Source organism: Bombus pyrosoma, linkage group LG1, assembly GCF_014825855.1.
Source record: "Bombus pyrosoma isolate SC7728 linkage group LG1, ASM1482585v1, whole genome shotgun sequence".
In the NCBI taxonomy this organism is placed as follows: domain Eukaryota; kingdom Metazoa; phylum Arthropoda; class Insecta; order Hymenoptera; family Apidae; genus Bombus; species Bombus pyrosoma.
In genome coordinates, this window is record NC_057770.1 from 11,233,224 (window position 1) to 11,247,380 (window position 14,157).

Consider the following 14,157-nt stretch of genomic DNA (forward strand, 5'->3'; position numbering starts at 1 on the left):
CTACAATGGACAGGGATTTTCGGTGTGGAAGGGGTGAAAGCGTGTCGCGAAACGAAAGGGCTTTCCGGCGCAAATGAAAAAGTTAGGATCATCGCGGCGATTTCGTCTTTTTTTATTCTCGGTCTGACAAAATTACTCACGATCTCCGAGATCTCTGAGCATAATTCTATGATACTGGAAAGGATGGAAGCTGACGGAGGGTTGCGTCGGATGAAACGCAGCTCGGGTAGATTAAACCGGAGACGCTTTTGGGAGTTTGACGAGCGTCTTCTGGCGACGTGGGTGGTGTTTCGTTTTAGATTCGCCTGCTCTGTTGCAAGAAATGCGGAAAATTATAGAAATTGCCAGGAATATTATAGGTTATTGTACTAATTATGAGAAATATTGGTTAAATGTCCTGCAATTTATATACAATGGATGCTTATGTAAATTTAAATTTATATAATTTCTATGGTTAATATTTTTTAATTATACGTTTAGTTGTTGTGTGTTTTATTGTGCACTTTCTTTTTAGAGGAAAGGAGGTTATTCTTTATTGGGATATTAAACTTCCCTTGGTTTATTAAAAAATGCACATAGAGTAGTGAAAATTGCAACTCATTTTCCTCATCATGAAAATTAAGTTCTGGCTTAATAAAGTGCATTGTGAAGCTAAATATGTTCGGGGCGCATAAAGTGTCTGAAATACGCTTACAAGCTGTATCACGATCTCTTAAAGAAATATACCGCAAGAAAGTATATCAACTAACGAAGTATCTTAATCGAATGGAACTACGTGGGAAGAATCGACTTGAACAGCAAGCTTTTCTGCACGAGATATCTTATCTATGCTTCGGCTATAACTTTAAACACATTTCTCTCACGAAGAAAGCTTTTTCGCTTACCATGACAGCCAATCTCCCTATCAAACGAAGCACTATGAAACTTCTTTAATAAAAGTTATCATTAAGCAATAACAAATGACCATAAATTAACCAACAGGAAACAAATAAGCACAGTTGAGGAACTTTCACAGTAATTCAAAGGAGTTTGAGTATTTTCGTAAGCCACTAAAACTCAAAAATCAAAGTAAGCAAGTAAAAAATAAGCAAGTGTTCACATTTTACTTTCAGCAGTAGTGTATACTGCCAGCCATAGGCCAGTCATGTTTTAAAAGCTCAATCAACAACTTTTGTTTTATTTTACATTAGAATATAAATGAAATAACAGGTTTATAATAAAATACTTAGAAAATAAAAGCAGGGACAAGCAAACAATTTATATTAAATGTCAGTTGTTGCTCGAATACTTATAGCCTACGGTGGATGTTTACCATAAATCTATAGGCTCTTTCTCTGAAAGCTCCTCAATCACCAACTGGACAAACAATTACTTCAAGTATCACTCTCACATTCTGCAAACCCTTCGAATACTTTCCCGAAACAAATACATTTCTACCTTCGTTTCAAGTAACAAATCGACGAACGTTACTTACGCAACAAGCTCGTTGGAAACAGCATTTCTCGCGCATAATTGCTTCGCTTTTGCCATCGGAACAACGGCTACCTGAACATTCCGCGAACATACAAAGTGGCTGGAGCAACCAGCGCGGAGGGGGTTTAGAAAAAGAGAGAGGGATTCCTCCGGCTTCGGTTCCAGAAGCGCAGCTGTCGAGCGTGGCCGCGCGGACAGCCGCACGATTCTTGGCCGACGCGGTTCTCCGGCCAGTTTGCGTGCTGAGCGTGGCGCGCTCGGTTGCTTACTTCTCGTATCCTCGACAACCTTCAGATCGCCGGGATATCTATATTCAAACCGTATAAAACCGGGTCCTATATACGTTGCCAAAAAAAATCGCGAACCAGTTGAATTTGTCTTAAGCCAGAGAATTTCTCCGAACGAGACTCTAATTACTGTTATAACATTGAAATGTAACAGAATCGTGTAGTTGCAATTGTCAAGTATGCATCGTAACTTTCCTCTCCTAAAATGACGCATTTAGAAGTCGCATTTAAAAACGGAAGAAAAGAAAATTAATAAAGAAAATTAATAACAGGAAATTGTTTTGTAAAATAGAAAAAAGTAAATAATATAAAATGTGTATTAGCTCAAGCGTTGAATATCACCATTTTTCAAGTCCAAATTGCAAAATCTTCAACCGGATGATTCATGGAACGCAATTGAACACGTAATTTGACTGTCGCGACTTAATCTTGCATTTTCGCTCTGGTGGACAGTAAGTAAGGAATCAGGGATCCTTTGGTGGAGGGGAAATGGAAGAGGCAGAGGAGACAGAGAATCGACGACGAAAACGGCGAAGACGACGAAGACGCGAATGGGAAGAGGCTTGAGAACACCGGATAATGGCTGCCTCTCGCGTCGATCTGGAAATCGGCGACGATCGGACGACAACCAATAAGTCATCGCTCCCCTGTGAATCTCTGACTTCGGAGGATACAAGTGACACCAGCGATATCGAGAGAAAGCGAAGGATTGCGAATAAAAATGACGGAATGAGAGGACTCGTCGTCGTGGAGGACCATCGCAGGACATCCAGCGAGGACGTCCAAGGACAAAATTTGACGGTTCACGAACGTCCAGATAGAAACAGATCGCTTTTCGCTCAAGATAGAAGGAGCAAAAGTACGAGAACCACAGAACTTGCTGACAAACCGAAAAGTTCGCGGCAGCATGACGCATACAAGTTTCCCACTGAGCACAAACGGCTCAGCGTAAACTTCAGGCCCGATAACTCAATACAGATTAAGAAACAGAGGGTCGCGAAGTCGAAGAAGAAGCCGGAGAACACACAGACATCGATCTCTGGGGTCATCTATAAATTAGTAGGATCGACCAGGCAGCGTGGATCGAAAGAGAACGTTGGTAAAAAAGATCGACGCGAACTTTCACCGCGATATAGACCACGGAATCATGCGAATTTGATCGTTGATACGGCGGAAGGTACAATTGAGAGAAGGTCTCGAGCAGAAGTGCCTCGGAAACTCGCCGATTCTCCGAAAGACAGACCAATAGTAAAAGGGCGCGAGGACATCGATAGGAGGGTAACTCGATCATCCACGAGCCAGGAAAGTCCTCGTGTCAGTGAACCGCGATCCTCCAACGACGTGACGCCTATTCGTAAAGTCGGAAAACACGTTGGCCAAACTAAGTGTCCAAATTGTGATGAACTGCATCTTTCTTACGAAAAGTCTTATCTGCCTAAATATTCCGGATTTTTAGAGTGTGAAGGACTAACGTACGAAGAGAACTACCTAAAGGAGGCGAATGGAAAGAAATCAAAGCACGAGACCCCTGTTGCATCGTTGCTATATCACAGCAGGTCTTTGCCACGATTATCTGTACACGACAGCGGTGTCGCGTGCAGTGGAAACGAACAATCGCCTGCCGCCGGGCACGCGCACAATTCCAAACAATTGCTGACTGATTTAAAGCAATTGCATACTTTGAAACAACATTATTATCCGGAGGGAGGCTGGGGATGGGTCGTGATGTTTGTTGGCATGCTGGTGCAGATGCTGTCCTATGGAGTACATGGGGCCAGTGGCATCTTCCTGCAGCAGGTGGCTGACAAGTTTGCCCACGCTGTGTACTGGGAGTCAGGTTAGTTTGTTTGGGGAAATTGTTCCGAAGATTTGGTTGAGGAGATAAGAATGTTATTTGATACGATTTATAGATAGACGATTTATATTCAATGGTTCGTGTAGATGTTTGTACACTCACAAAAAAAATTTTTGTCGCGTGTTGAATGAAAGATTAGCTATATATATATATATATATAAGTTATATAAAAATTTTTAAAATATATATATATAGTATCTACAAGAAGTATATGCGCACTATTGTATTTATTATAACATTTAAGTAGTAATTAATTATGTCCAAACATATTAAAATTACACGTTCGTAACACGTGTATTTCCGTGTATAGTCTTCAACTCGCTTTTAATTTACTATTCAAACTTTATAATAAATTCGCTATTCAAACACCACACGTATTAGTACCTCGTGTTGCAACAGGACGATGTACAAGTACCAACTTAACGTTCAGTTTCAAACAATCTATTCACGTGTATGTAGCCATTTGCTCGTCCAATTCGATCATCTACTCATTTGCATAACAAATCGATCGACGAATCGTTGAAATCGTAGTAATGCGGATTTTTCTTATGTTTCATACAACATTAGACTTGTGCGAAGCGTGCATGTTTTTAACATATTCGCTATCATAGTAAGTTGAAGCAGCATATTTCTTTTATTTTTATTCATTTAATACTATAATATTTTTATGAGGTTTGGGCTAGGTACTAACCACAGCAGGTACATATATTTTGTCAAGAGTATCTCCGTCTCTCTGATTAATTATGAAGAAAATAATTTAGAATGTGTCGCTTCACTTGGTTTAGTAATTCTATAGTATCAATCAATAATAAAATCCGAATATATTAACTAACATAAATAATCGAGGAGCAAGATAAAGGAACAGAAGAAGGAAATGAGTAATAAAATTGGAACATTAACTACCGATAGAGTTTCAGTCTGTTCCAATTCGGCCATAAAACGGCGCAGAACGTTATCGCGATTGAAAGGGGCAGAAAGTTGTGGGAATAGTCGGTGAAATTAAAGAGCGTCAGCTGGCTGAGCCGTGTGAAACAAGGCTGCAATCACGATGCATCTTTCACCTTGTTACCCGTTCACTAGCGCTTTGTCTGCGCGCGACTGTTTCTCTCGTTTCCGTGGCCACGAAACGTGCATGGTCAGGCACGTATATCGCTCTTTGGCAAACGTCCAAGCGGCACGAGTGTCGCCGAGTATTCTTACATCTGCCGCCTAATAAACGAGATATGAATCGCGCTAATTATACATCACACCTTCTCGCCGTTCGTTTACTTCAGTTCGTGGCTACGCTTCAAGAAAAAGACGCGGATGAATGCCACTTGGCAAACGTTCCACCCCTTGTCGTTGGCAAACTTTACGAGTCTTCGATGAGTTATCAAAAACATTGTGAGATTATAGTAGTAGCTTTCGTCGCAATATGATTTTCTACACATCTTTAGTTCCTATCGCTGTAGTTGATGATATGAAATAGTCGAGCTTCTTACAATTACAAGCCAAACTGATCAACTCCATCCTTTACCTCCTATCTTATATAACATACAATTATTCATACACATTACCTAGTATTCAAAAAATAATTTAAATATATGAAACTCACCAGTATTCTACATGATTCGATTGCGGCTTGATAAGAAAAGATTCTAATAATATCAATTTATTAGGAACTTAGTAATGAATATAATATTGGGGTTTATTGAGTTTATTCTATTATCAAATCTATTTTTAATTGTTTTATGTAAGAAGAAAGATCAGAGTTAATTGTAAATTCTAAATGATTTCAAGGGGCATAGCAATTTCTGATGAATTGAAGTAACATGGAAAGCAAATATGGATATGTATTTCAATATATTCTAGTTGAATCAACAAACATAAGTTTCTCAATACACTTTGCGCACCATAAGCGACATCTTGGCGAAACCACAGGGAAAATCTACACAGGCCCGTGATGGTGCCGGCCGGTCTAATAATCCTTAGAAAATATTCGCAATTCTAAGGAGATGGCGCGTTGTTCCTCTACTGTTTCTCACACGTAGCCCAGTTATCTCTCGAAACGGAAGCAGGCGTTCCCTTATCGAAATAGTAATAGCTAAACTGAATTGGAAAGCAGACGGCTATTCAATTATCATAAAACACACGAATGAAACGTGGAAACAATGTATTTTTGCTCGCTTTCCTTTCATAAAATATCCATAACGATTTCCAATTGAATGGTATTTTACTGATATTGTCCACGATCAGATTAAATAAAGAATCCCCGATTTCAAGTGTTATAAAATTAAATTTATAGGTAGACACAACTTTATCAAGAGGTCTCGACAAATGTATTTACTACACAAAATTCTATAAATCTGCAGATTAGAATTACATTCATTTGAATTCCATTTATTGAATTGAAATTTTAGTTATTACCCGGTTAATTGAGCTACTGACTGATCTTTTACACTCAGGAATTTATTATGATACAATCAACCAGCAATCAAACCAGAAAATTTTGAGAAACTCTTTAAAGCAACATTTTCTCCAAAATTCCTACAGACAACGGTAATTTCTCAAAATTTCACCCGCGGCTTCTTTCGAACTCGTTCCACTAACGAAGTTGCAGTAGTGGTTCATGAATCGGCCAATAAAGACGAATTGCTCTCTCGCCTTTACGTCATCCTCGGATGCTCGATGTCAGTGAAACGATTCGAAGACTTACCGTCTAGGAATGACGTCATGATAGAACGTTGATCCTGTTCTCGTTTGAGAAAGCGTCGTTCATGAGTGCGTGCACACTTGAGAGCAGGTGAGGGACTCGATTATTCAGGTGGGCCTAGTTCCTATTCGAAGACGACTAGAACGCTCCAAATCACACGATCGAGAGCAGAATTCCAGCTGACTCGGTGACTGCTCCTTGCTCGAAATCCATGAGAGACTGTTCCTTTAATTATGTTTATTGTAAGGTATATTAAATTCAGAAAGGTCGATCGTACGAATTATGACGCGTTCGCTCAATTTTCTCTATTTCCGGCTGTTTTCGTCGGTGTCGTGACCTCGTTATGAAAACGGAAGGGAGCGGTTGATAAATTGTTGGCGTTTATGTAAAATAGTTGAGCCACGTGATTTTCATATTTAAGTAGCATGAAATAAAATGGGGACCAGATAATTAGAGATTGAATAGACAACAACATTTGGAGGCTTTATCTGTTCAGGAGAAACGTGCAGAAAATTCTAAACTATTGTTTATAGCGTCTAGTTATACGAAGTTGGTTTATAATATTTATAATATTAAATCCTAACATTTACCATGAACAACCTAACATTTAATGAAATAGAAATACCTGTATAATTTTATGTTTCCTCTTTTAAAGACATTTGTATTGACATCAAATACCGCTTCGTAACGATAATAAAAATAATTCTTTAGAAAGAACCTTCCTTGAATGGAAAGATCTTTAATATCTACTTCGCCAGACCTCGCTTCGATCCCTTACCATCTTTTTTTATTTATCGTGTAACACTTCGGATCTACTTATTCTATAACAACGTGATACAGTGAAAATATTTCGAATATTGCTTTGCATCAAAAACAATTGATTTCTTCGAGCAACAAATTCACGAACTATCGGAACGTTAGGAAGAAATTATAAATAATGGTGGAAAATATTTAATTAATCAAGTCATGTTAAATAATTATGAAAAAATTATAGCCTTCGATAGCAAAAACCACAGGAATTAGAGATCAGCATAACTTTTTTTTAACGGAAGTGCAGGTAAGACAAAGCGTTTGATAACCTTTCGAAATACAATTCTCAAATGAATAATTATTTTTACAGTATCAAGTCAAGGATCCATCAGATGAATTTATACAATTTCCTATTCATGACCGAATTAATTCGACATTATAATTCCATCATATCGTCACTGTCGAAAACTTTCACGGTAGATAGACAGATCGCCACCCACATGCGTTTGCGGCGCAAAGCTATCGATCAATCGCGTAGAACGGAAATCTCGAGTGCTGGCTTTATAATCGTTGATGGTATGAATTCCAGTTAACAAGAACACTCTTAGAAAAAGAACAGAGAGTAACCATGTGCACGTTTAAAAAGCATGGCACAGGCTTCAACGAGACTGTCGCATTCTTAGCTGCGCTATTAACCACATACGGACCGCGTAAATAGCCACACTCGCTTTAGGTGGGCTAGACGATTACAAGAAAAACATCGATCACGAATTCGATTAATTACTGAATCCACAGAAACTTCATTCGTCTTTGATTCCTGTGGATTCTTTTCTTTTTACCTTAAGATGAAGAAAATAAACGAATTAATAGCTCAGCAAACGTTCTCCCTTTTAGAAGCTCAGGTTTCTAAACTTATACGAAAAAATATGTTGCAGGGCATAATACTAAATAAATTATCAGTGTTCGTGCAAATGTATATTTTCTTAGGATGAAAGTAAAAAATTTAAAGTAATACTCGATATATTATATCGTACATATTTCTGATACATTTTGCTCATTATACATGCATATCGCGAACTAGTTATAAAAGTTCTAAGATCTACTAAATTATTTCAATTAGAACAGTTTGATAATTCCCCAATTATTTCTTTTGTTACTATTTCGTAGTCACAAATATTATAGAATTGTTCTCGACACAGTGGCGAGAGAGTTTTTCAGGCACGAAGTTGCGATTGCGTTATTTAGAAAGTTAAATTTGAGGAAATGCGTGCGTGCGTCAAAGTGGTTGACTGGCAGGTATAAGTATGTGAGCGTGGGGGGATGAGTGTTCTTAAGCGTGGATAGTGTGTTGTGAGAGTGAAGTTTTAGACAGAGTAACAAGCTAAGGCGGAACTTTGTGCAAAACTTCGAGAGTAGAACGAGTTTTAAGAACTTACAATCAGCGTTTAAGAGGAGCTTGCCTGAACCAGACCCAGCCTGGCATTCTCATTTATTTCATTGCAATTATACTGTTTTAAGATTCATGCAAACTTTTAATTTTTCTCGCTCGAACTACATACTATCGTGATACACGCGGAAGAAGTAATATTAACATTGATAGAAAGCAAATAAGACCTGAATTAGATTTTAAGTTTATTTCAAGAGTATTTCAGTCGGAACAATTTGATTTTATAAGCACTTTGTTCGCAGACACATCAATCAAATAACACATACAATGTTCGACTTTTGACGAATGCTGAAAGACATACGTTTGTATATGTAACAGTTCACAAATTGAAATCATATATGAAAGAAAAATTTGCATTGCCAGTTTAAAAACGATACATAAAATGATCTTCAGAAAGATGAAACTATTCGTTGAGAAAGAGAATAGAATAGAATTTTGTTTCGCCTGACTTGATCACAGTCAATTGAACGAAAAAATAATTCACTCCTTGGCCTATCACAATCGAAGTTATTATTTCACTTACACAAGAATGACAGTACATGCAAACCAAGCCCTTCTAAAATTCTATCAGATTAAAAATCCCCCTCTGAATTCCCCTGTGTCTCTTACAACATGTTCTTTCGTTTTATCAGGAACCCTCTTCCAATAAGGCGCGAAACACGCACGCTGTCAGATAGAATTCGTTGCTTACAACACAAGTATAAAACGCGAAACACGAGGAACAAACAGAGAAACCTGCAAAGTGGAAAGATGGAAGGAACGCGATAAAAGTGTTCTTGAAATCGCTCCCTACTGCGAATATGTAGATGCGCTATTTTTCATACAGCCTGTTACGCGATACCTTCACGTTGGAATTCTTTGAAATTCCCGCCTATTAGGGGGCGAGCTCTGCTAAGTTCAAATTCCTCCTGGGTAGGTTTCCGTTCGGGGACGCGGATTATTGTAACGGTGTAGATAAAGAAAAGTGGCCTTCGCGGGAGAAAAGAGAATCCCAGCTAAGAGGATTCTGGTATCAACGACAATGAGACGAAGCTCGTTCCACGGACGTTAACAATCAAACGGAAATACCTTGGATCTCGTGAAATCTACCGGCTTGCGTTGCTCGCGGATTTTTCTTCGTTTCTTGCGAAGATTCGTCTCGCGGTATTGCTTCTTCGTCGCAGTGGTTACAGAGAAAAAGCGAAATTACTTTCGGAGGTTACGCTGGGAAGTAGAAAATGCCCGATAACTACGGTTAGATAAGTTCACAAGGGAAACAGTTGCAATAATTGCATCTTCTTATCTGGAGGTGAAATTGATAGAGAAACTTGGGAACCACAAAATAGAACCACTAAAGATTAGAAAACAATTGGACCTTGCTTAGAAAGCAGTTAGGTTTAATGCGATCAGTACGAGTGTAATTTAAACCTTTCGTATTTTAACTGGCGATTATTCGAAGCTAAATTTCGGAGTTTTAAATGGTATCTTGTTGGAATTTAAATTTATTGTGTAGGTATTATTAAGTGTCAAATGTTAATGTACACAAAAATATGTCCAAAATTCAGTTATTGTTTCTATTAGAAGGTAAGGAATACTTTGAATACATAAGAATTAAGTTATAAATCTGTAACCAGTTAACAGTAAGAAAATAATAATAAATGATCTGACATATTATTCTTCGTATTATAGGGCTTATTTGAGCAATAATTTACTAGCTACTATTAGTAAATTGATAACTTAAAAGTTATGGACTATAAACCTCTCCTCGAGCGCTAATGAAAAAATAACAGATAATACATATTTTGCATCTAATATTGTAAATGCAAATAATTCACACGATTAAAAGTACACATACTTTTTAATCAAACAAATTAGAAACAAGTTCTTAGAACAACGCGAAACTCCAAAAGAACCAAAAGATACTAGCACCAGTTCCGCAAACAGTTGGCCACGATCGAACCAAATGTCAAACAAGTCTCGGTTCCCCGACCGGTCTAACTTATTTTCGTTGCGAACTACTTTCACGGTCGGAGCGATTGCCCCATTTTATCCACATGTAATTTCTGACGTCACAACACGACGTTCCATGTACGGTGTATCACGACGACGTTACTGTCAACCGCGAATATGAACAGCGACAAGAGGGAGAAACTGTGTGACGCGTGTTGGAATGAAGTTTGCGAGATGTAATTCGCGGACGGGTCTTTTGCTCGTCAGCCGTTACACGCGTGACAGAGCAACGATGCACGCGCGCTGTTCGCGACGCAAATTGCCCGACATAAAGTAATGAGAGATACGAGGCGCGCAAAAATACCAGGACGAGAATTGAGGCTGCAAACGAACGAGGAAAAAATTGTCGTTTGAGGAAAAGATGGAGAGCAGATTTATTGGGGAACGAGCACGGATACGTCGAGGAGACTTGACGTTTGCTGCCACAGAACACGAAAGAGCGCGCTATTCGAGTCGGAGGAAACGTTTAAAATGCCTGAAACGCAAGACGACGCGACGTCGCGATTATTTGAATTTGTCTCGAAATGAGGAAAATGCTCGAGATGCTTGGATACGAGGGGTTGTGGAAACTGAAAGAGCTTGATGTTTGATGGAGGAACTGTTTTGCTAGCTCTGCTTCATTTCAATTTCATTTTTTATGTAATATCCTTTTCTGTTCTTTAAAAAGTAAGTCAGCTATACACGTTACAAATTTTATAATAACAAAAATCAATATATATAAAAATGAAATTTAAATATCAAGAATTACTTAGTGACATTTTATGATTTTTTAATGTTCATACAATAGATCTAGGCTTCTTTGCGTTATAATTTATTAACTGATAATAATTGAAAAAAATGACAAGACATAAATTATAGGGCTTCTCTTGCATAATTCTTACGATTTTAAGTAGAATAAGACGATCAGTATATAACGTGACTTCAATTGGACAGATTCTTGTAATTTTAAGTAGAAACAATCGCTTGTATAACTTTACTTGTCCAGAAGAAAAAGAATATGTCATACAAAAGAAGGTATTACTGTTGATAATTTACGGTTAACTGACTTTATAGTAGCTCAATTGTACCTCACAATTCAGCTTTATCATTCAAACGAGATAAATTAGGAATTGCAGGAACCATCTCAACATAAACTTCCTGTGCTTAGACATCTTGATATTAATCCAAAAAATACAATCGGAGAACGTTTTCGAGAAATCATCGACTGACATCTCGAAATAAAATTCTATGGAAGACTCATAAAAAGAAACATGAAGCTTCATCGTGTCATAGGAGACATCCTGTCCAGATGCGCTCAGTTCTGTAACGCATTCGTAAATCCTTCAAATTTCGACGAACGAAACGACTTACAGGTTGCCGTCAAAACCTTTTTCTCTTTTTTTGCAGACATAACATTTTCCCGCGAACTTTCCTGTTCTTTTGTCAAATTTACATCGGCGGCACTCTCTCTCTCTCTCTCTCTCTCTCTCTCTCTCTCTCTCTCTCTCTCTCTAGTTTTCCTCTCTTTACGTAAAAACATACAAACGCGAGCATGTTAAGCAGCAACGATCTTTAATTGGGCCTTCATCTAATGGCAATTGCAACAATTGCGACCGTGTAATTGATTTTAAGGTAATTGTAACTGGATCTCGTGACTTCTGATCGTACTCTTAACCTAATAAACGTGCTTCGTTGGGAAGGTAAGCATGATGCGTTTTAAAGTAGTCGAAAATAAAGCTCTCGCTGTGGAAATGGTCATTGTTTGCATAGTTGCGTTGAAGAAAGTATAAAGAGAAATAAGTGACGAAAATTGTAATTTACGTTTAAAGTACTGTTATTCTAATTAGAAGAACATAAAGAGCTTTTAAACCAATTCTACAACTATCAATTTAGAAGATCCATGATTTCACTACTTGCTTGGTTAGAAACTAATAACAACTTGTAGTTCGCAGACTTTTCTTCCAATGCTGATATCAATAAAATATCATATAACGAATATTTATTTCAATTCGAAACGTTACTAATAAACTACTATGTGTCTGTTCCAATTCTGAAATCATCGACAAAAACACAAGTAGAATATTACACATTTAAAACACCAGTTATCTGGCCGAATTTCGCAATTGGGGCAAAAGGGAGAGGGTATAGATTTTAGGAGCGCAGAAACAGAGTTTATTTCTCAGCGTACGGAGAAATTACGTTGATTTACATCAAACGAGAATAAAACTGGACTAAAATGCTCAGGAGAAGCGGCGTAAAAAAGACGCTTAAGAGACAGTGACGTTGTTCGGGACTCGTGTATCACCGTGCGCGACTCGCGTGTCCGTTTTTAAACGCTATAAAAATGACCGTCGAACCTCGTGATAAACCGAATTCTTATTCTCTTTGACAGTTATACTTTTTCCAGTGGTCGTGCTCAATTTACTTTCGCCGACTATATTGCGCGTGGTCGCTCGTAAATAATTTTTAATATAGTTTTCCACGGTTGGTATATTATGTCTGTTCTCCCGGGCGTAGTTAAGTTCATTTCGGTGAAATACTGGGAATTTCCCTCTCGATGCGCCCAGGTGCTCGTATCTTTAAATAAATTAGAGCGTATTACAAAGATTACCGACAATGCTTTCTGTATTATTTCCGGTTATCGTAGTTATTTCCTGACCGAGCGCTTAGGACCCTTACTTCAAAGCGGTAAAGCAACGTGTTAATATTAGTCGGAATATTAACAAACCAGTGCTCTCGCGGATATCCTCCGACTTCCAGTTCATTGTGAATCATTTCCACTCATTTTCACGATATCCTACAGCGAGTTGCGAATAAAGGAAGTAAACCGTGACGTTGTTCTAGTACTCGTAGATAGGAAAAATAAAAAAATTTAAGTTTGGAGTAAAGAGAGTTTGAAGTTTCAGTACTCTTTTTTATATTGGAAACTTTAAATTAAATGTAATAACTAGAGGGAGAAAATTCAGAATTCTTAATTTGATTTCTTTTACCGAATCGCTTCTTTAATCTTCGACTGATATCGTTAGATTTGAATGCTTGAGTTAAATTAGACTAATTTTCTTCTGTGTTCTATATTTTATGTAGTAATGTTATACAGTCTACGTATGCCAGTATCGTCATATTCAAGCCAGTGGTGCCAATTAATGGTTAAAAATATTTCTTTCACTCCTGAAGTGCATACAAAAAGTCATAAAGAACGAAACAAAGATTACTTGAATGAAGGCACAATCTTCAAGGTACAAGTACTTCGACGTCATTGCCCCAATTGACGAACCTCGAAATAGAAATTCTATTTTTTACTGGGTTAATTCCATTCAAAGTGCCAAACATATTCGTAAACCAAAAAATGTAGTGGCAGACATTTTGTTAAATTAATCAAAACGTTCTTATGAAAATGTAAAGATAATATTCAAACTACGCATATATTAAATAAACAAATAATGACTATAATAAACAAATGGTATCTTATGTGGAATAATGACAAAATTGGCAGCTTCTATCTATATCTACAGAATGATATTATTATATACAATAATATACAGTCAATCCAGATTTCTTGTCCAGATGATACAAGTGTCTCCATTCAACGACGTTTCACCGTTCCGTTACTCGTACCGACGAAAGTGAACGCGAGTTTTGTTTCGAGCGGCGATCTATAAAGGTTCTGAGATAACTGACATTGGAA

The 14,157-nt window shown here is 37.7% G+C and overlaps 1 protein-coding gene across 1 annotated transcript in view; it reads left to right on the plus strand.

Moving 5' to 3' along the window:
* The first annotated feature begins 1,674 nt into the window (after positions 1-1,674).
* The window catches only part of LOC122574435, a 32,312-nt gene continuing 19,829 nt past the window's right edge, over positions 1,675-14,157 (plus strand). Inside the window, exon 1 of the mRNA XM_043742086.1 lies at positions 1,675-3,597. Coding sequence (XP_043598021.1) covers positions 2,340-3,597 — 1,258 coding nt within the window. The 5' untranslated portion in view covers positions 1,675-2,339. The remainder of the gene's footprint in view (positions 3,598-14,157) is intronic.